This window comes from Sminthopsis crassicaudata, chromosome 4 (assembly GCF_048593235.1).
Source record: "Sminthopsis crassicaudata isolate SCR6 chromosome 4, ASM4859323v1, whole genome shotgun sequence".
In the NCBI taxonomy this organism is placed as follows: Eukaryota; Metazoa; Chordata; class Mammalia; order Dasyuromorphia; family Dasyuridae; genus Sminthopsis; species Sminthopsis crassicaudata.
In genome coordinates, this window is record NC_133620.1 from 346,689,026 (window position 1) to 346,713,115 (window position 24,090).

General features: G+C 35.0%; 1 protein-coding gene across 4 annotated transcripts in view; it reads left to right on the top strand.

Moving 5' to 3' along the window:
- ZNF652 (zinc finger protein 652) overlaps positions 1–24,090 on the top strand; it is a 95,821-nt gene that overhangs the window by 52,331 nt on the left and 19,400 nt on the right. For all 4 annotated transcript variants that reach the window (XM_074261207.1, XM_074261204.1, XM_074261205.1 and 1 more), the window contains exons 2-3: positions 18,729–19,890; positions 22,685–22,832. In XM_074261207.1, coding sequence (XP_074117308.1) covers positions 18,991–19,890; positions 22,685–22,832 — 1,048 coding nt within the window. In that variant the 5' untranslated portion in view covers positions 18,729–18,990. The remainder of the gene's footprint in view (positions 1–18,728; positions 19,891–22,684; positions 22,833–24,090) is intronic.

Genomic DNA, 24,090 nt, shown 5'->3' on the forward strand with positions numbered 1-24,090 from the left:
TCCTCTGAAGGCAAATCCTGGTCTTCCTCATGGCCATAGTAGTTTTATATGGTTGGGTTCTTTTTCTCCTTTGCTTGCTCATTTTGGAGTATATTGTTGGTGTAATCATCTCTAGTCCTGGGGTATGGAGGATGATGCCTCTGTTTTTGGGTCCTCCTTCAGTTTTCCCTTCTGTCCTGGAACTCAAAACCCCAAAATTCTTATCTTTCTGTAAGTGTCCATAACCAGCAGTTTCCCTGTTCCACTGCTTCTGCATTCATCAGGTGTGTGCTAGTTTCTTCTCACCCATCCTTCTGGTAGCATAGCTGGGCCTGGAGTTCCTTATCACCAGAAGTTCCTTCAGTTTTCCCTGATTCAGAGGCCACTGTCTGAGAGGTAAAAATTCCTGTGTCTTAAGACCAGGTTACCTCTCTAGTCAGCTAACTACAGGGCTCTTTACTCTTATTTTCAGTGAAACTTGCCTAGAAATCTTGCCTCCATCTTTGTATCTTTCTTCAGATCTTCTCCTTTTGTCCCAGGAAGGACTACTGTTATATCTGAACTGTTATTTGTATTTAGCCCCTCTATGTTCATCCTTAGGCACAATTTTGTCTTGTTTGTGGGGGAAATCTGGAGAGCTTAAAATTTTCTGACTTAGTCTTCCATTTTTGCAGAATCCTCCCTCAAAATAGAAATTCCAAAAAGATAAGTAAAAATAAAATAAGCATATTTAAATTTTTTTTGTCTTAAGCCAGTTTTTGTTTTTTGTTTTTTGGGAGCAGTGTGATTGAATAGGCTTCATTCTTTTCCAGAAGTTTTTGCATATTAGAGGATATGGCAGACTTCTACATAATTTCTAGTAATTGCTCTGTTAATTTGACCATTATAGCTATACAAGCAGATGCTTTTTATTTTTCTAATTTTCTATTTTTCTTATTTTTCAAAATAATAGCTTTGTTTGCAAAATATATGCAAAGATAGTTTTCAACATTCACTTTTACAAAACCTTGTGCTTTTTCTTTCTTCTTTTCCCCCATCCCTTCTAGGGGGATGTAATCCATTGGGTGTTAAGAATATGTGCAATTCTTCTATACATATTTCCACAATATACAAGAAAAATCAAATCAAAAAGGGGGAAAATGAGAAAGAAAACAAAAAACAAGTAAGCAAACAGCAATAAAAAAGGTGAAAATATTATGTTGTGATCCATATTCAGTCCCCACAGTTCTCTTTCTGGTTACGGATGGCTTTCTCCATCACAGATCTATTAGAATTGGACTGAATCACATCATTATTGAAAAAAGCCAAGAACATTAGAATTGATTGTCACATAATTTTGTTGTTGTTGTGTATATTCTCTTAAGCAGATGCTTTAAAAAAAAAAAAGTATTTTGTCTCATTTCAGCTGAGTAGAACATTTTCAATAATAATCCATTCAGTAGTTCTGCTTCATGGATAACATCAGACCTTACTGGCTATTCACATTAGTTGTATGAATGTGAAATTCAACAACGATGACAGTTTGATTTGACCCAAGAATTGCAGGAGGAAGTCTGTGTGTGTGTATATGTGTGTGTGTGTGTGTGTGTGTGTGTGTGTGTGTGTGTGTGTGTGTGTGTGTGTGTGTTTATAACATGGCTGGGAAGGTAGGCTGAGCCAGGTTGTGAAATGCTTTATGTGTCAAACAGTGGGGTTTATTTTTTATTCTAGAAGTAATAGGAACTCACTAGAGCTTTTTGAATTGGGAAATTGACATTGTCAGACCTTGAGGAGAATCACTTTGACAGCTATGTGGAGGAAGCATTGGTGTGGGGAAAGAATTGAGTCAGCTACACCAACCAGAAGGAATAATTTAGCTGACATGTACTAGGATGATTGTGGGAATGGAGAGAAGCTGAGGGAGAAGGGCAGTGGTGTTGCCCTTTCCAGAAATAGGGAGGTTTAGAAGATGATTGGATTTTGGGGGGACAGATTATGTAATGAGGTCTGTGATGCAGATCATCCTGTGCAGCTTAAGCCATCCCACTTAAAATGAAAAGTAGAAATGGGGTTGGTGCGTGAGAGCCAGAACTTTCTCTTGACAGTTACTACTTCAGTATAAAACATGTTCAGTGGTGCTTATCTCAGCTCTGAGGTAATAGGGGTTAGAGAGTAGATGTGTTTGGGGCTAGGATGTAGAAGCAGATTTTCCCAATGGCTGCAGGTAGGAGTTAGGTTATAACTGCCTGCTAGGGCCCACAAAGGAGAAAGTTGGGAGCTTGCACAGGACTGTAATGGGTAACACATAGTTATGGTTATGTTGAAGAAAGCACTAGTTTTGGCTATCCTGGTGAGAGTGAGATGTAACTCATTTCCTTCTAAATGCTTGTTTGGAAGAAGAAGAAGAAAAAAAAAAAAAAAAGCCAGAGAGAACAGAAGAACAAGTGGGATCAAGGTTGTACATAGAATAATTTTAGTAAGGATAAGGGATCTTAGAGAAAACTGGTTTGATGATAATGAGAAATTTTCAGAAAGCATCATACTCTGTTCTGTCTGGCTTTTTATGACATTATTCTCTCTTGATTTCCTCTGACTTCTCTTGACTATTCCTTCTTGGTCTTTTTTGCTTGCTGATCATCTATGTCATACTCCTTAATTGTGGGTATTCTTTAAGGCTTCTTAGATTCTCTTCTTTCTTTGCTCTCTGCCTTTCTCATCTCAGCATCCAACCTGTACCTTGAACTTTAGTTTCTCATCACTAACTTCCTATTAGACATTTCAAACGTTTTGTCTCAAATTCAGTATGTACCAAGACTTTATTTAGAGTCCTTTTTTCTTCTTCTGTATTCTTCCACTTGGTGATCTTATCAGCTCCCATGGTTTCCATGACTTTTAGATCTACTTGTCTAGCCCTGAATGCTCTACCAGTCTTCAGTTCTGCAACTCCTTCTGTCTCCTGGGTATCCTGAACTGGATCTTAAACTCAATATGTCCAACCCATCTTTTCTCTCAAAATTCTTTCTTTTTTTAAACTTCATTATTATTGTCAAATATACCACCATCCTATGAGTAACCTAGACTGGCAGCATAAAGAGTTGAGGATAATACCTCCAATCAATTGTTAAGTCCTTTTGTTTTTATCTTGAGAACATCTTTCCTATAAGTTCTGTTCTCTTCTCCTGACACTGCCTCCATCTTATTGTAGACCTCTTTCACTTTTAAATTAATTTAAGAGCCTGATGGTTAGTTACCCTGCATCAAATTTCTCCCCACTCTATTCCATCCTTCACTCACCTGTCAATTTGATCTTCTTTAAGTGCAGGCCTGACATGGCAGCTTCTTATTCAGTAAACTCCATTGGCTCTCTGATCCTTTAGGGTCAAATATAAAACTGCTTTAGTTTATAAAGACTTGCAGACTTGGCCCCTTCCTACTTTCCGGTCTTTATATACTTTATTCCCCCCACATATTCTGATCCAGTGACACTGGTCTCCTTACTGTTTGAAAGGTAGCTAGGTAGCACGTGTATCTATTGGGTCAGAAAGACTTGAATTCCACTGTGACCTCAAATACTTTCTAGCTGTCTGACCCTCAGTAAATCACTTAACCTGTCTATGCCTCAGTTTCCTCATCTGTAAAATGACAGCATCTATATGTCAGGATTGTGAGGATCAAATGAAATATTTATAAAGTGCTTAGCATAGTAGTCACTTAATACATTCTTCCTTCTTTTCATCCTTTGTTCATTCATTCACTTCTTCCATTTCTAGAAATCTCTTTGCCCCTTATCTTTACTTTGTAATTTCCCTTCAAGTCTCAGCTAAAGGCCTTCCTTCTGCAAGAAGTGTTTCCCAGTCTTTAATTTTAGGACCTTCTGAGACCACTCCTGATTTAGTTTATATATATATGCATATATATATGCATATATATATATATATATATGTAAACTGTATATATGTACATACAAATATATATATATCTTATTTGTACAATTGTTAGCATGTTGTCCCCTGTTAGACTGTGAGCTTGTCATTGTGAATTGTGTTTTGCTTTTCTTTGTATCCCCAACATTTAGCACAGTATACCTAGCACATAGTAGGTATTTAATAAGGGCTAACTGAATAGATCATAGGAACCAAGAATCATAGATTTAGAAAAATGATTAATTTAATTATCTTATTATATAGAAGAAACTGTAAGCCCAGGGAAGCTACTTAGTTTCCCAAGGTCACATGGGTAGAAAACATTTGGATTTGGACCCATGAAATAGATTCAGGATGGTGGAGTAAAAAAGGCTATAACTGCCAAAACTTCTACAAAATGGCCACAGAAAATATCAAACAGAATTCTGAACAGAAAAGCCTAAGAAAAGTTAGTGAGGCCATTTTTCCAATTCAGAGCTGCATAAGAAGGCAGAAAGAATTCTGTATTTAAGGGGAAAAAAAATACTGAAGGATTTGAAGTCCTCTGACTCTGGACACTGTACCTTTCCACTGTCAATATACTTTTCTACTCTTCAATATTCCTTTCCACTGTCAATATACTTTTCTACTCTTCAATATTCATCTTTGTAAGATTTTGAGTTCCAAACTTTTTTTTCCTTTTCTCTCTTACCTCCTCTTCTCCAAGACGGTGAACAGTCTAAGTTACACATATATGGTCTTTTAAAATACATTTCGATATTAATCATAATTTAAAAGAAAAATCAGAACAAAAGGGAAAAATCAGGAGAGAGAAAAAACAAACAAAAAATAATGAAAACAGTATGTTTCAATCTGCATTCAGTCTCTATAGTAATCTTTTTAGATGCGAATGGCATTTGCTGTCACAAGTCTATTGGAATTGTCTGGGATCACTGTATTCCTGAGAAGAGTTAAATCTATCATAGTTTATCATCACATAATTTTGCTATTATTATCATATGAGAATTTGTTAAATTCCTTGATAAAATTTAAGTAACTATATAACATACCCTAGTTGACCCTGTCCAAAAAAAGGTAAATAAAGTTAGTCTGGCATGACAATTTTATGATAAAGCTGATGATTCCTTATAATTATTATTTCTTTTTTTGGGTATTCATTGGCCATTCTTTAATGTATTCTAGAAATTTTTTAAGTCTTAAGTTTTGAGTTTCAGACTTAGTTCTCTTTCCTTATTTGAAAATTGTGAAAATATTTATGTCTACAATTGTTTTTAAACATTTTATTGGTATCTTTTATTTTTATATTTTCTTCATTTCCAAATATATTTCTCCCTACTTTGTCCAGGGACTCATTCCCTGTAACAAAAAAAAATAAAAAAGAAATCTCCACTTCCCTTTAAAAAAAGTTTTATTCATTCACTTTACTTAAATAAATAAATAAATAAATAAATGAGTAAATGAATAAATAAATAAATAAATGGATGAATGAAAAGTTTTATTCATTCCCTTTACTTAAAAAACAAAAAAAAAAAAAAAAAAAAAAAAACAGGGGCAGCTAGATGGCGCAGTGGATAGAGCATCAGCCTTGAATTCAGGAGGACCTGAGTTCAAATCTGGTCTCAGACACTTAACACTTCCTAGCTGTGTGACCCTGGGCAAGTCACTTAACCCCAGCCTCAGAGGGGGGAAAAAACCAAACACTTGTTACTTGTCTAACTTCCAGTTTTGTCTGCCACTTCAGCAGTCCTATTCTCCTCACACTCCCCAGAAACCCTCTCTTGTAAAAAGTTAAGTACAATCCAGCAAAATAAATCAATTTATTGGCTATCACTGAAAACTATAGGTCTCATATTTTCCCATTTGCTATAGGTCCCATATATTCCCATTTGCTGACAGGAAGGAGGCAATGGTTCCCTGAAGTTACAATTTGTTACTTTATTGTTCAAAATTCTAAAGACTTTCATTGTTGTTTTATGTTAATGTGCTCATCATGTAAATTATTCTGATTTTATTGATTTTGTTCTATATCATTTCATGCAAATCTTCTTATATTTCTACACTTAAATTTCTACATTTATCAATTTCATTATATTTCTATGCCACAATTCATTCCCCAATTAGTGCCTGTTTTTTTTTTTTTTGTTGTTCCAGTTTTTTATTGGAAAAAAAATTCTGCTATAAATATTTGTGTATAAAGGGACCCTTCCTTCTGTGAATATATACAAAGAACTGATGTTAGATCAAAGTTTCCAAACTCTTTTCCAGATAGGTTGAGCCAAAATTTACAACTCTGCTAACAGTATATTAACATGCTTGTTTCCTCACCCACTTTTGTCTTGTAATCTTTGCCATTTTGGCATACTGCAGTATGGTGAATAGAATTGGTAGGCCTGGAGTCAAGTTCAAATTTAATCTCAGATACTTCCTAGCTATATGACTCTGGGCAAGTCACTAAATCTTGTTTGCCTCAATTTCCTCAATTGTAAAATGAGCTGAAGAAGGAAATGGCCAGAATACTCTCGTATCTTTGTCAAGAAGACGCTAAATGGAGTTGTGTCCAACTAAAACAACTCCAACAATAACAATAACTAATCTGACAAGTGTGAAGTGAAATCAGAGTTGTTTCAATTTGTAGCTCTCTTTGCTACATATGCTTGTTGAATGCAGTTCATCTGAACTCATCAAAGGATTGAGGTATTCTTTTACCTAACTTCATACTCATCTGGGATATCAGCTGCCTGTTTGTTATTTCTAGCCTGATGATCATCTTTGGCAATAAAACAGGAAGTCAAATACTAGTTAAGAAGCTCTGCCTTCTTATGCATTGCCAATTACCCTTTCCTTGCTGAGTAGAAGCACCTGTTTTATTTTTAAACTTTTCCTTTTCCTCAACATAGCTTTAAAAACATTACTTCTTATTATTTTTAATTTTTCTCAGGAGCCTTAGCTCATCCTGAGCTTCAGCACTATTAAGACTGTTTTCACAAGCCATGTATCGTCCATGTTCATCTTCTATATTTGAGATTCCATTGACATGTGAGACCTTTGTTTCAAAAGATAACAGACTAAAAAACAAAAAAAAAAAAACAAAAAAACAAAAAAAAGGAAAAGTATGCTTCAATCTGCATTCAGACGTTATCACTTCTTTCTCTGGTGGATAACATTTCATCATAAGTCCTTCACAATTGTCTTGGATCATTGTATTGCATGTTCATTAGTTTGTTCTCATTAGTTTGTTCTCAAATTTTACCAGGAATCAAAATTAAGCTTATTAGTCAATAGTTTGCAGATTCCATTCTCTAACCTTTATGAAAATCTTCAGTGGTCCTCAAACTTTTTAAAATAAGGGGCCAGTTCACTGTCCCTCAGACTGTGGGAGGGCCGGACTATAGTAAAAACAAAAGCTCACACTCTGTCTTGGCCTCTCAGCCCATTTGCCATAACCCTGCCGGCTGCATAAACATCCTCTGTGGGCCGCATCTGGCTCACCAGCAATAGTTTGAGAACCCCTGATCTAGATATCGGCTTTTCTCCAGTCTTGCTATTTTTTTCATCCTCAGCAATTTTTCAGATATCAACAGTGCTTCAGTAATCACATCTTCTAGTTCTTTCTGTACTTTGACAATTCATCTGAATGAAGTGACTTCAATTCATTTAGAGCATGGTACTCTCTTAAGGAAAGCAGTATAATGTATTAGAAAGAAGTATGAATTTTGAGTAGTAGAAACTAAAGTCAATCCTGGCTTTGTTTCTTCTTTTGTCTTTTACTACCTTCTGACCTTAGGCCAGTCACTTATCCTTTCTGGGCCTCAATTTTCCTACCTATAAATAAGGAGTTTGGGCTTCATGATCTCTAAAGTCTTTCCCAATTCTGGATCGATAATCCTGGGACTCTCCTATCATTGCACATTGGAGATCAGTCAAATTCCAGCCTCATGAAATATTATTCTCCATCTTTTCTATAATTTACACTGGCTTATTTATAGTACCTTGAATGTCACAGTCGTTTTGTTGCACTAGCTTTCTCCTATGTCTGGAACTCTCTGCCTCATCACCTCTGCCTTTTAGTTTCTCTGGCTTCCTCTCACTCAGCTCAGATCTTGCCTTCTGCAGGAAGCTTTTCAGTCTCCTTAGATACTATTGCCATATCTTTCTAGATTACCTTCATCTACTCTGTATAAATCTTATATATACTTAGTTATGTTTTCCCTTCCATTAGGATATATGTTCTTGAAGGCAGGAACTGCCTTTTGCCCCAGTGCTTTTGTATTCCCAGTATTTAATAGAATATCTCTGTATAAAAGTGGAAGTCGATTTTATTGTCATATGTATAGAGAAGAGCACTAAGAACAGAACTTTGAATTAAGTAACCTGTCTTAAGTGATTTAAAAGAGTAGTCGTCAAAGAGGTAGGAAAGGAGAAAAATTAGAAGAGTAGGTGTCTTATAAATTTAGCAAAGAGATGCAAAAGTGAGAGGAATGGAGTTAGAGTGGTGAGCTCTTATGTTAAATTCTGTAGAAAAGTAAAAGAGAAGGAGGCCCATAGAGGGTATTATCTGGGAGAGCCAGATTGCAAAGAATGAGCAAAGTGATAAGAAAGCAGGAGAAAATCTTTTCCAAATATCTGACAATGAAGGGAGAAGGAAGGATAGCTGGATGTAAGAAAAGGGTGAAGAGGTTCCAAATGGATTCAAGATCTAAAGATAAAAAGGGAGATCATAAATTAAAAGAGAATAGAAGAATATGCCTTTTGCAATTATTCTTGACCAAGCAAAGAACAGAGATGATCATAAAAGACAAAATAGGGTTGATGTATGTAAATATACATACAGATATAAGATTTATGCAGGATGCTTTGGGCAACACTTTCAGAGCCTGAACACACACATCCCTTTCCACAGTAAATAAATGATCAAATGATAGGGAACAGGCAGTTCTCAAAAGAAGGGAATGCCGTTGACAACCATATTTAAAAAAAAAAAAAGCAAATAATTAAGGATTTCTATAAGATTGACAAAAATGAATAAATAGAATGACAAAACATTAGAAAGGCTGTTAGAGGAAGGGTGCTTTGATGCCCTGTTATTTGAATAATGAATCAGTCCAACTCTTCTGGAAAGCATTTTGTACCTCTGTCCTAAAAAAATCATTACATTGTACCCTCTCTCTGATCCATCAGTATCACTGTTAGTCATGTATCACAAAGAAATCAAAGACAGGAAAAGGACCCTTATAAACAAAAATATTTATAGCAGCACTTCTTGTTTGTAGAAAATAACCATGCCATGAAAAATTACCAAGGTTCAGAGAAACCTAGGAATACTTTTATAAACTGATATAGGGGGCAGCTAGGTGGCACAGTGGATACAAGCATCAGCCCCGAATTCAGGAGGACCCGAGTTCAAATTTGGTCTCAGACACTTAACACTTCCTAGTTGTGTGACCCTGGGCAAGTCACTTAACACACTTCACTCAGGAAAAAAATAAATAAATAAAGTGAGATAGAGTGAAGTGCACAAAACCAGCAGTGATTTTGTAGTAGTCATTTCACTTGTGTTCAACTCCCCCTTTTGGGTTTTTGTGGCAAAGATACTGATGTGATTTGCCATTTTCTTTTCCAATTCATTTTACAGATATGGGAATTAAAGGAAGCAGAGTTAAGTGAATTGTCCAGAATCACACAGGGAATATCTGGGGAGGGATTTGAACTCAGATCTTCCTGACTCCAGTCCCAAAATTCTATTCATTCTGCCATCTAGCTATCCTAGTATAAGATAAACTAAATGACCTCTTGAGGTCTTTTCCAAATCTGGGATTCTATGACTTAGATTCACTTTTACTCCTTTCAGATAATATTAAACATATCTCTATGTTATTAAACACTACTTTTTACTATGTCTGAGAGCCTCAGCTTTCCAGTCTTTTTTCCACTTTACAGAGTTATTGTATATGAAAACTACATTTTAATGATAATGCATTGTGGAATGCAAAGTAATGAGATTATTATAGCACTTGGAATTTCTGTGTCCTTTGTGTAATTGTTTTCTCAACCAGATTACAAGTTCCCTCAGGGTGAGGAGTAACATAACAACTAACATTTTTAACTACTTTTGCAGAATTGTCTCTTCACTATAACCCTGTGAAATGGGTAGTGTAGATTGTCATCTTTGGTTTCTGAGTAGAAAACAGCTTCTGAAAGTGATTTCCTTGATTATCCATCTGATTAGTGGATGAGTTGAGATTCAAAAGTCAGATTGATTTCTTAGCTCTAGAACCACTGCTCTGTTAGCTTTCACAACTTTTTTCTCAGCTGTGCTTGGCAGATAAGTACATACCAACATTTCAGCTTGGCATTTATGAAATAAGTAGATAGAGCACTAAACCTGGAGTTGGGAAGACCAAAGTTCAAATCCAGCCTCAGACACCATGAGTATAACCCAAGCTAAGTCATTTAACCTCTCTCTACCATACTTGCCTCATTTGTAAAATGGGCATAATAATATCACCTACATCCTAGGCTTGTGAAGATCAAATGAGATGACTAAAGCATATATACATATGTAGATGTATATATGCTTTATAAGTATTAGCCATCATTATTTCCTTTTATACTTAGTCTAGCCAAACTGGTCAACTTGTTTCCTAATGCCATTTTCATTCTGTATACTATCTCTTGGCCTTTTTGCCTTTCATCTTTATATCCCAGTGCTGATACAATGCCTTTGCATATAATGGAGAGTGTTTAATTGAAATTCTTAATGTTTACTGGATTGATAAGCAGCCTTACAATTTATGGTTCTTTATACCTTTTCCTACAACAACCCTGTGAAGTGATTGTGCAAGGATTATTCTCATTTTCCGGTTTATGTAAATGAAGCTTGGAGAAGAAATTACTTGCTTAGAGTTTCTTAATTAAAAATTCTGGCATTTTATTTAAGTGTAAATTTCTATCATTCCATCTCTATGCCTCACCTTTCCTAAATCTTTTTTTTTTTTTCTTTCAAAATTATCCCCTCCCTCCCTCCACTCCCTCCCCTCCTCCATGACAGGTAATCCCATACATTTTACATGTGTTACAATATAACCTAGATACAATATATGTGTGTAAATACCATTTTCTTGTTGCACATTAATTATTAGCTTCCGAAGGTATAAGTAACCTGGGTAGATAGACAGTAGTGCTAGCAATTTACATTCACTTCCCAGTGTTCCTTCTCTGGGTGTAGTTATTTCTGTCCATCATTGATCAACTGGAAGTGAGTTGGATCTTCTTTATGTTGAAGATTTCCACTTCCATCAGAATACATCCTCATACAGTATTGTTGTTGAAGTGTATAGTGATCTTCTGGTTCTGCTCATTTCACTCAGCAACAGTTGATGTAAGTCTCTCCAAGCCTCTCTGTATTCATCCTGCTGGTCATTTCTTACAGAGCAATAATATTCCATAACCTTCATATACCACAATTTACCCAACCATTCTCCAATTGATGGACATCCATTCAACTTCCAGTTTCAAGCTACAACAAAAAGAGCTGCCACAAACATTTTGGCACATACAGGTCCCTTTCCGCTCTTTAGTATTTCTTTGGGATATAATCCCAATAACAGCAATGCTGGGTCAAAGAGTATGCACAGTTTGATAACTTTTTGGGCATAGTTCCAAATTGCTCTCCAGAATGGCTGGATTCTTTCACAACTCCACCAACAATGTATCAATGTCCCAGTTTTCCCACATCCCCTCCAACATTCATCATTATTTGTTCCTGTCATCTTAGCCAATCTGACATCACCTTTCCTAAATCTAATCTTTACCCTCACTGAGACTACCAGCCCTTCCAGTCCTTAATTACTTTAAAGGGTCTTTATTCTTCTCTTCACTTTGCATTTTCTCCAGTTGAACTATTACCCTCTATTCTTGAATCCTTTACCCCCAATACTGTCTGGGATCTCTAAATGATTCCTACCACATGCTTCCCCTATTCCTATTCAAGTGCAGCTGAATGAAACTGGAAGAACCACTGGGTTAATTACTACAGGATTTTGTTAAGTAATCTCAACTGGTATCTCATTGCAGTAAAGCTATCCTTTTATTCTTCCCTAATCCTAATTATCTGTCTCACTCTATATTGAAACTATTCTAAATCATTTCTTAAACCTCCCACACTCCTCTCTCTCTCTTTCTACCTGTAATACCAGAGAAACTGAGCAAGACAGAGATTAGAGAGTATTCAATACAGAATTTATTAAATGGAGAGATTTACTGGGACCAATGAATCCATGGTTGGTCCCAGGGCTGAATGAGACTATCATCTCAAAGAATCCAGCCCTGAATTTCGGATACAGCGTTCTTTTAGAGTAACAATGACATAATGGGGGAGGTACCTGGATGGGGCTAGCCTAAGCGGGGGGAGGCACCCAGGATGACAGAATAGGAGGTACTGGAGAGGCTCCTGATATTCTAATGATGTCTAAAATGGATAAAGACCTTTATCTCATTAAACATTACTTTCATTTTCTAACTTTTCTTCTCTTGCTCTTCTAATTTTAAAAATCTTTTCTTGTTCTTGTGTTTATTTGTTTTGCTGTAGCAATTGAGGTTAAGTAACTTGTCTAGGATCACACAGCTAGGAAGTGTTAAATGCTGAGATCAAATTTGAAGTCAGGTTCTCCTGATTTCAGGGCTAGTGCTCTATCCACTGCGCCATCTAGCTGCCCCTTTTTCTTGTTCTTTTTAAAAAATCTTTTTTTAGTCCAAGAAATTCTTCATGGGCTTGTGTCTGATCTGCATCTGTCTCTGAGGCTTTGCTTGTAGATGTTTTCAAGTCATTGCTATATTTTAAGTTTATACTTTGAGATTCTCTGCCACCATTTGAACTATTTATTATTAGTCAGGTTCTTTTTGTTCTTGTTTGCTCATGTTTCCAGCCTATTTCATTCTAACTTTTTGTCAGCTTTCCCACTCAATTCGGTTTGGTCATCTTGACTCCACCTCTTTTTTCTTCATTTCTAAATTCCCTTTTACATCATTCTCTTCTTCCTCCTCTTTTCCTCCATTCTGATTAGGTACACATTTTCCTTACCAAAGCTAATTTCTATACCTGTGCCACACCACTTTTTTTTGCTTCTGCTTTATTTTTTTTATTAAAGCTTTTTTTATTTTCAAAACATATGCATAGATAATTTTTAACATTCACCTCTGCAAAACCTTATGTTCTAAATTTTTTCCCTCCTTTCCCTCACCTCCTTTCCTAGATGGCAAGCAATCCAATATATGCTATCCAATCCAATATATGATTCTTTTTTATATATATAGTTCCACAATTATCATGCTGCACAAGAAAAATCAGATCAAAAAATAAAAATTAAAAAATCCTCTCTCTGGTTCCAGATGGCTCTCTTCATAACAAGACCATTGGAACTGGCTTGAATTGTTAAAAAAGAACCACATTCCATCAGAACTGATCATTGTATAATCTTGCTGTGATTTCATAGTTTGCCACGCCAATTTTCAATCTTTTTTCTCTGCTGATTTCAAATATTCTCAATTCTCCCCATTCTTAAGAAAATTTAGTCTTTTTAACTTGCCATATTAGATTTGTTCTGTTCTTGGTCAAACTCTTAGAAAAACTGTTTACATTCCCTGCCTCCACTTCTTTTCCTCTCACTTCTTAGTTCTTTGTTTTCTTGCTTCCAGCCTAATCATTCAATTTAAACTACTTTCTCCTGAGTTACTACTGTTTTTTTATTACCAAATCTGATGGTCTTTTCTCAGGCCTAATTTCTCCCATCTTCCTATATACTTTGTTCTCTGGCTTTTTGAGACGCTACTCTCTTGAGTCTCATCCAATTTTTCTGATGGTTCCTTGCTAACTTATCATCTACCTGTCCCATTTCTTTTCAATTATGGTTATTTCCCAAGACTTTGTCCTGGGTCTCCTACTCTTTTCTGTGTACTTCTTCCTGGGTAATTTCATCAACTTCTCTGGATTTAGCAACTCTAGATTGATGACTCAAATCTATGTAATAGGGACCCTCAGGCTTTCTCCCTGAATTTCAATTCCTCCTCACCCCTAGGTCCTTTTCAGACATTTAGGAGATCTTGGCATATCCAAAATATAACTCATCGTTACCCTTCGTTTTTAACTCTTGCACTCTTCCCTATTTTTATGAGAGGTACCTTCATTCTTCTAGTAGTCTAAGTTCATAAACTTGGCTTTATTTTTGATTCCTTCCTCTGCCTCATCCTATATATCCAATCAGAATATAAACTTCTTATGACGATGATAGTTTATTAATTGTATTTGTATCCCCATTGCTTAACATAGTGCCTGGTACTCAGTAGGTGCTTAATAAATACAATTAATTTGCTGAGTGAGTGTCCCATCTGGGAACCTAGTCTCTTCTGACTCTAGAAATTCAGGATTCTTTCCATAATTCTCTACGAAGCTTTCTTTAAAAATCCTAAAGGAAAGAAAATAGAAAAATAGTAATAATGGTGCTAGAAAACAAATATTAAATTTATCCCAAGAAAGTCAGTGAAAAAAACTACCTTAGATAATTCTTTGTTCCCTTCTTTAGTTTTATATGTTCTTGGATATGATTGATATTGTGTCTTTTGTTTTTCCTTGTCTTGTCCAATTCTTTATGACCCTATCTGAAGTTTTCTTGATAAAGATATTGGAGTGATTTGCCATTTCCTTTTCCAGCTCATTTGACAGATGAGGAAAATGAGACAGAGTTCAGTGACTTGCCCACGGTCACATAGTTACTAAGTAGCTGAGGCCAGATTTGAACTCAGGAAGATGAATCTTCCTAACTCCAGGCCTGGAACTCTATCCATTGTATTATCCAACTTTTACATAGTGTTTCTATAAATATTCAAGTATATAAGTAACCTCTTAATATGTAAATATTTCTTCCAGTGATGCAGATCATAGTTCATCTGTCTTGTCTTTTACTTTTGTTCCCCCCTTAAGTTTTCTAGGGGTCATTCAGGAAGCCTTTTTTGATTTCTTTATGACATTGTGAAAATATTAGTGAAGCACATAGACTATCTAGTTGTCAGCTTTTGCAAGACATATTTCAATATATATGATTTCAGCATGGTTGACTTTTATATATATTTCTCTTTGATATCTGAAAACTTGTAAGATGTAAATTTGATAATCAGTTTTTTTGATAAATGTGCAAGTGGTTTCAGAAAAAGCCTGAAATTAGCCAAATCTTAATATCAACTATTCATTCTAATATCTTTACTTATTTTTTTATAAATATATTTTCTGCCTATTTCTTTTAGCTAGTTGGATACTTTGTAAACTTAAGATACTTAACAAACTTGGCTTCCTATAGCAATGATGTAGTTTGAGTTTTGGGAATAAGGTAGATAATTTTTTTCACTTAGCCTTTATTTTCTCTTCTCCTTTCCTCCCACTTTGCCATTGAAAAAGAGTAAGAAGAACTTTTAAACAAATATGCATAGTTAAAGCAAAATAGATTCCTATATTGGCAGTGTCCAAATTTTGTATGTCTTATTTTGTGTTTTTAGTCTGTCACTCTCCATAAGGAGGTGGTATAATTCATCATTCTTCGTTTGGAATCATAGTTGGTCATTGCATTCATAACAGTTGGGACATTCATGTTTCCCAAAGACATCAAAGAAACAGAAAAAGAGTTATATGCACAAAAACATTTATAGCAAAACAAACAACTCTGAAAGACTTACTAACAATGATTTCACAGGTGATGATGTAGTCTCATTTTCTGAAAGAGAAGTGTGATAGATTCAGATTTAGAATGAGAAATATATTTTTGGGCATGACCATTGTGGGAATTTATTTTGCTCAATCATGTATATTTGTTACAAGGGTTTTGTTTTTCATTTTTCTTTTTCAGTGAGGTGGGAAAGAATTTAATGTGGAAAAGAAAATACATTCTTGTCAAGTAAAAAAAAAATTAGAATTTTTGAGAAAAAAAAAAGCTTGATTAAACACTGTTCAATACTATCTATCTATATTTTTGATCCTTGAAAAACTGAACATTTATATATGTATATGTCTATATATGTCTGAATACATATACATATATATCACATTCTGGAAGCAATGCAAAAACATTAAAGTTAGCACTTTATTCACTGTAATATATAAATGACTTAAAGTTTTTTCTGTTTATTTGTCTTTTCTGCTCAAATAGACTGTAAATGCTTTGATAACTAGATACTGTTCTCTAATTTGTACCCAAAACATCTATAATTTAGTTCAATTAGTTTTGAAGACTATAGGTAATTTGAATTTCTGTGGCTCAAAAAATAACTTAAAATAGATACAAATCTTTGGGTATACCTAACATAAATGTAAGATATTCTAATTTTGAATTTTATTTATTGAATTATTATATCCTCTTTCTTCTGAAAAACTCAGTTGCTTGTTATTTCAGCATATATTATTTTGGAAGGGTTATCTGTTTTGTAGTCTGCACTAGTAGAATCAATTAGGAAGCTTCATAGATGGGTCGATATCAGCCAGTACACTTCCACTCTTATCTCATGAGAAAGAAGTAACTAAATTAATTCAAATGATATTGACTTAATTTATGATATATGGCTGATAACACTATATTATTTTAAGTAACTTAGAACACCAGTTATAGAAATTGCTTTAGTATAATTTAAAGGGTACATAGTTATTAATGTATGAATTTAATCCACTTCATATAATTGAAGTACTTGCTTAAATGAGTTGTAATGATGAAGATGTTTGCTGAATGCCAGTGAGGGATTTGTGGATATCATCAAAGGAAGTTTGGTTCTTTTTCCTCTCTTAGGTTTGGTTTTTCTAGGGAATCATATTTACTTGATTATTACCTGTTTCTGGAATTTAAATCTCCATGTGTCTTAATAGTCTGAAAAATCAGTTAGTAATGGATGTATTATTTATTAAATAAATCCTTTACAAGGGAAAGTTAGGTGGCATAGTGGATAGGGCACTAGGCTTGGAAACATGAAAACTCATCATCGTAAGTTCAGATCTTCATTCAGATACTTACTAGCTATGTGACTAAGTCACTGTTTGCCTCAGTTTCCTCATCTGTTAAATGAGCTGGAGAAGGAAATGGCAAACCATTTCCATTATTTTCGGCAATATCCCAAAATGAGGTAGGTCATGAAGAGTTAGACATGACTGAACAACAACAAAATTGTGCTATGTGGACTATACAGACTTAAATCACCAGCCTAAAAGAATGCTTCTTGAAACTTTGAAATTATTTCAGTAACTGAGAATGTTAATATGTATAATCAGGTGGTAGATTCTGTAAGGACAAAAACAGTATCTTTTGTGTATCCTATTATTAGGTCATATTAAATCCATGAATTAAATCCTTCTTTTATTTCTGTTCTTTATTAAGTTTCCTGGGTCAGCTTTGGTTTTAAATTGTTTATCTTAATAAATAATTGAAATACCTCAGAAATTCCAATATTTCAGAAAATGAGATGCAGTATGCTGTAGTAAATAGAGTGTTGGGCTTGGAGTCCTGTAATCCTGATTCGTATCCTGTCTCTGCCACTTACTAATTTTATATTACTGAACAAGTCACTTGACCACTCAACCTCAGTTTCCTTAATTATAAAATAAGGAAAACAGGCAACAAGTATTATTATGTTCACTAAGTGACAGATATTTGTATTCCTGGAATGCAGAAAAAAAGAAAATACAGTCCCTACCCTAAAAGACTTATATTGTAATGGGGAAAAGACGGCATAAAAGCTGTGTGAGGTTGGGAAGGTACCTAAATGGGGACTCTGTGATAACTGTGATGACTTGTGGAGAGTCTGAAGCATAGCTAGCATTAAAGCATGATCAGCCTTAGCCTGTTTCCTTCTGGAAATGGAGACACTCGCCATCTCTGGGTTCCCCCTTCCCAAAGAAGGGGACATGGCAGAAGGCTGTTATAGAAGGCTTCAGTTGTTGAGGAAAGTTCCAGGGTGAGAAGATAGGCTGAGTCATGGTGGCAAAGTCCCAAAGAGACAGAAGCACAGATGGAGAAGAGAAACAATAATGTCTATCTCACAGGGTTGGGGTAAGATTGAATGGGAAAATATATATGTTTTGTCAGCTTTAAGGCAGTATGTAAATGTAAGCTTTTATAATCACAATAAAAAGTGATGCATGTTACAAAAGATTGAAAACTACCAACTAAGGAAGCACAAAGTAACTATTATGAGTATACTAATGGCTTTATATGTGTGCATATGTTGTATACAGTTTTAATGTAGTTAGGGCATTATGTTTTGACAGTTTTCTTTGTTTCTAGTTTTAAAGACCACAAATATAATATTGTCTGCACTAATACAAAAACTAGCTCATTTGTGACAACACAGCAAAACTTACTAACCATGTAGTTTAGTTTTTGTTTTTGGGGAAAAAATAACCCTAAGTCCCTAACATAGTAATTATTGGCTTTCTATAAGTACTTGGTGTAATAAGTAATGGAAATTACTGAAAAGAAAACTTGTCTTGAATCCCATGAATGTTATATATAGATTGGAGATTACATAATTAGATTATCAACTACATAAGTTCGGGAATGTGTTATAACATTGTCAGAAGAAAGTACTTGCAAATAGCAAGCACTCAGTAAAAATCTGTTGAATATATGTACTGTATGTAGTAAAGTTACTTTCCTTACCTGCAAGTTACTCTTTCTGGGCCCTTTAAATAGTGTATGTACTATGCAGTATATGAGGGATCCAGTAATCTTAAAACAATGTTTGTCGGATAAATTTAGTGCTTGTCATAAGTAGGAAGTAGTGGCATTTGATATTTTTCCTTTTCTCTGCTCTTCTTTGTAGATAAGATGCTCTGAGTCATTTGCCGTGCTCTTCAAAAGAAAAAGCTCTAATGCTCTACTCTTGCCATAATACCAAACATCTTTGATTTTGTTTTGGTGCTGAAACACTGGAAGAATTGCATGTAGGCTCTAAGAGGAGAATCTGTCCCTTTTTAATTTTATCATTCTATGTGAATAGAGCGGGTTTTCTCTCTTATTACCCACCCTTTTTTAAAGCTGCTTCACCACCTTTTAAACTGCTTAATGAATCAGACCTTTTGCCAATGAGCCACACAGCCAATTCTTGCCAAGAGCTGGTTGAAAACTGTGCCGTGCATGTAGCAGGGATGGCACAAGAAGATAGCCATCGTGGTCAAGTGCCATCCACATTTTATCATGGTGCCAACCAGGAACTTGACCTGTCCACCAAAGTGTACAAAAGAGAGTCAGGAAGCCCTTATTCTGTTTTAGTGGACACCAAAATGAGCAAACCACATCTTCACGAAACAGAAGAACAACCTTTTTTCAGGGAAACCAGATCAGTGGCTGAAGTCCGTGCAGTTAAAGAAGACCAAGAGAATTCTGATGACATGGAAGAAGAAGAAGAAGAAGTAACTTATAAAAGGGAACAGATTATAGTAGAGGTAAACCTTAACAACCAAACATTAAATGTATCTAAAGGGGAGAAAGGTGTTTCCTCTCAGTCCAAAGAGACTCCAGTTCTTAAAACCAGCAGTGAGGAGGAAGATGAAGAAAGTGAGGAAGAGGCCACTGATGATAGTAATGACTACGAAGAGAATGAACGGCAAAAGAAAAAGGAGAAGAGAGTGGAGAAAGTCAGTGTTGCACAAAGGAGAACAAGGAGAGCTGCTTCAGTTGCCGCAGCGACCACTTCCCCTACACCCAGAACAACCAGAGGCCGGAGGAAAAGTATAGAACCTCCTAAGCGTAAGAAGAGAACTGCAAAGGAGCCAAAGGCACCAGTGCAGAAAGCTAAGTGTGAAGAGAAAGAGACTTTGACTTGTGAGAAGTGTCCCAGGGTGTTTAATACACGCTGGTACCTGGAGAAGCACATGAATGTCACTCATAGGCGCATGCAGATCTGTGACAAATGTGGCAAGAAGTTTGTCCTGGAAAGTGAGCTATCTCTCCATCAGCAAACAGACTGTGAAAAAAACATCCAGGTAGGTTTGGTCAACAAGAAGGCAACCCTAGAACAATACTTAGTTCTACATACTTCTCTGATATATGCTCAAAAGAAAAGAAAATAGAGACTAGAGTAAGTTTTTAGCAGTTGTATATTTTACTCTTTCAGCACTAGGGTCTTGTATTTTAGAGTCAAAACTTTAAATATAAATTGACTCCAAAATTTGAAGGAGTGAGAAGAAAGCTACTTTGTAAGAAATTCTCTAATTTAGTTCTTAGCAGATCACCTTTTAAGTCAGGTGCACTTTCTTATAATGATCTTAAGGATCTTAAAGGTCATAGGGAATATCAGGTAGATAAGTGGTCCTCAAACATTAAATAGGGGGCCAGTTCACTGTCCCTCAGACCGTTGGAGGGCCAGACTATAGTAAAAACAAAAATTCACACTTTTCTCCGCCTCTCAGCCCATTTTCCATAACCCGGTGGGCTGCATAAACGTCCTCAGCGGGCTGCATCTGACCTGTGAGTGGTAGTTTGAGAACCCCTAAGGTAGATGGAAAGAAAAAAGGAGAAGGATGTCATATTTGAGTGCAGCAAAGGTAGTAACATCCTTAATGACTTCAGATAAGTGAAAGTAAAAAAGATTTCCAGGAATGAGTTTGCTTTCACCTGTGGAGGGCTAACAAGTATAAAATTGAAAAACTAAGCCCATAAGAATAGCTAAACTTTAAAGGCTGAGTTGGTGAAAAATAAGTTATAATCTATTTACATAAAGTTTCATTACAATATTATTAATCGGTAAGTAATGAAACTATGAATGACACAGATTAGTGAATCTTAATAGATTGTTATAGTAGGATTGAGAAGTGTTCTAATTATAACATTGGATTCCTTTATGTATATACATAAATATATTCTAATGAATATTCACTGAAAGCTAAACATGTTTTAAAAATTATTCCTTTTTGGGATGTAAAAGTAGAAATATTTTAAAAGCTTTTAAAAGAGTGAATTTATTTTTCTGCAAAACCTTTGATATCAATTGCTAATAGATATGGCTTTTTTTCTTGAGCCCCACTTCTTGACCTTCAACAGTTGAAATCTTTGCTTTACTTTATTTTAAAATTTGTGTTATCTTTGGTCTTTTCATCACCTTCATTTCTGAATATATTCCTATCCTATCCAGTGACCTATCCCTTATAACAAAGGATAGAAAAGGGAGGAAAAAATCTGCTTTTCTTTTGAGAGAGAACAGTGTTCTGACTTTGTTTTAATTTGAATGATCCCAAACAAAAGGGAATGCTACACAGTGCTGCACCCTAGGAGTAAAATTGAAGTCCTGTAATCACTGGTTTCTGATTAGTGCTGAAAATTATCATGATCTTCAAAATTATCTTTCATTCTTTTAATTTACAATAAACTTCAGGAAAGTATAGTTTAGAAGCAGATACCAAGGAAATAACTTTTTTTAAAAAGTAATTGTCACTTTACCAAATGTTAATTGTGCATACAAACATGTTTGTAGGTCTTCATAAACAAAATTTGTTAGAAAAACAGACTTGTGTTTCACTCTTTGTTTTCTTTTATAGAAACTTAGTGTTTCTAGCAATATGAGAGATGATAAAAATCATAATGACTTTTATGTAGAGTGGTATATTTTTTCCACAGAAGTCTGTTGAGTAAGTTGTAGCTTTTCTTAGAGCAATATATTGGCACCTATAGATGTTTCTTATCAACTCTACCCAATTTGTTTTTGATGAGAACTGATATTCTTGAATTCAAGTACTAGCATGATTGCTGTGTGTTCTTAATGATTCCCAAGAATTTTCTGGATCTGATCACTTTTACCAAAAATATTTTGTTCCTACTTAATATGTCTGTAGGGAAGAGAGAGCTCACCATTGAATTCAGTGCTAACTCATGCCAAAAAAACTAGTGCAAGGATAGTACTGCAGCAAGAGAGATCTGAAACTTATATTGGAAAACGACTATTGTCGTTTTACATTGGTGAGTTTGAACCAAGCTATGTCAAAGGGAAGCATTTAATAGTTAGTTCTGATAAAAAAAAAAGGCTATATACAGTGAGTTTTAAATGACTTCAATTTGATGGAGTGGAATAGTGGCATTGTTATTCAGTATACATTATGAGAGGTTTTATTTTTCTACACAATATATTACCCTAATTATGCTCTCTTTAGGCTGTTAATAAAAGTAGTTTGAATCCTTTTTGCATAGTTCAACTGGACTCACAAAGAAGGTGACACAAAAGTATGTTGAGAGCTTTAAAAAGTCTAGTTGCTCTGGGATAGTAAACAGTTCGCATATTAAGGATTTAGAGTTCCTTCAACAAGAGCTAGCTGTCTATACCACTAATAAGATACTAGCCAGACAATAGATATCTCAGTGCAAAGACAGCTCCTTATTTCTTCTTGCTTTAGTTTTTGTTGTTGTTGTTGTTGTTGTTGTTGTTGTTGTTGAATAATTGTTTCGGTCCTCTCTGAATTTTCTGGAGAAGGAAATGGCAAACTACTTCAGTATCTTTGCCAATAAAACCCCAAATGGGGTTCACAAAGAGTTACCTTAGTTTAGTAGTTGTTAATAACTCTCCCAAAATGTATCTGAATGGTGATACTTAGTAAATAGAAAATATAGAATATTTAGTGTTTGGGAGAAATTCAGTTTGAATCTCAGCTCCATCTGGAATTGGGTTTCTCTGGATTTGTGGCTTCTGCCATGAATTAAAAACTCAAATGTTCCTTCTGCCAGCAGGCAAATGCAGCTTCTTGTGAGCTGTAAAATTTAAGTTTCTTTCTGTTTATCCCACTCACATAGTGCGTTTCCTGTAACAAATCATTCAAGAAGCTCTGGTCCCTTCATGAACATATCAAGATTGTCCATGGATATGCAGAAAAGAAATTTTCCTGTGAGATTTGTGAGAAGAAGTTTTACACCATGGCTCATGTGCGGAAGCACATGGTTGGTGAGTTCTTCCTGCCACTACTTCTGTCCTCTTTATCCTCTTATGCTTGTAATTTTCCTTGTTTACAAGACTTTTCTTTCTGCCCATCATGGACCAAGATTGGGAGAACTGCCTTATTTCAATCATCCTTGAAGCTAAATGAAAAAAGTCTTGAGTCCTATAAGCATCAAATAATAGTTCTTTTTTAAAAAAAAAATCTTGATTTCTTTTGTTTTATATCACTTTTTCCAAATATATTTAAAAATGAGAAGGAAAAGAAACAACAAAATTAACAAATACTTCATCTGAGTCTGACAATGTATGCACTGCTCACATCAGTTGCCCACTAGAGAAAAGATACATTTTCTCTCATCTCTTCTTTGGAACCAAGCTTGGTCACTGATAACTTCAGTTCAGTTTCTTTTTGTTGTTCTTTCCACTCACATTGTGTAGTCATTAGTGTATATTGTTTTCCTTGTTCTATTTACTTCACTTTGTATCAATTCATATAAATCTTGCCAGTCTATAAATATTTTTAGTGGAAAATAGGGCTTTTCTTTCTACCTTTGACCTCATCACTGCACTGAGATCTTTGGGTCAGAGGTATGGATGTTTTAGTGACTTTCTTAACATAATTACAAAATGCTTTCCAGAATGGTTGGACCAATTTGTTAATGTGCCTGAATTCCTCAGCCCTTCTAACATTAACTATTCATATCTTTTGTCATCTTGTTTTTTGTTTTTTTTCTGACTGTGAGGTGAGACCTTAAAGTTGTTTTAATTTGCATTTCTTTTATTATTAGTGATTGGGCACAATCTTGCATATGATTGGTAATATTCTTCTTTTAAGAACTATGTGTATCCTTTGACCACTTTATTGTGGAATAACTCTTAGTCTTACACATTCGTATTACATATATACATATAGGTCCCTATATATCTTAAGCATAAATTCATTATCAGGGATGTTTTACATGAATATTTATTTCCCAGTCTGTAGCTTCACTTCTAATCCTAGTAGCACTAATTTTTGTTACTGCAAAAACTTTTCAATATCCTGTCATTGAAATTATCTATTTTATCTTTTTATCTGATTGCATCTCTCCCTTGTGTGATAAGACTTGTTCCATAGCTATAGCTGTGAAGATACCTGATCTGCTTCTCTTCTAATTTTTCTATGGTGTGACCTTGAATATTTAATTCACCTGGCAGTACTTCTTTTATGATATGGTTCTCCCCTTTCCTACTTCCTTATCTCCCCTTTTAAGTATCATTTGTT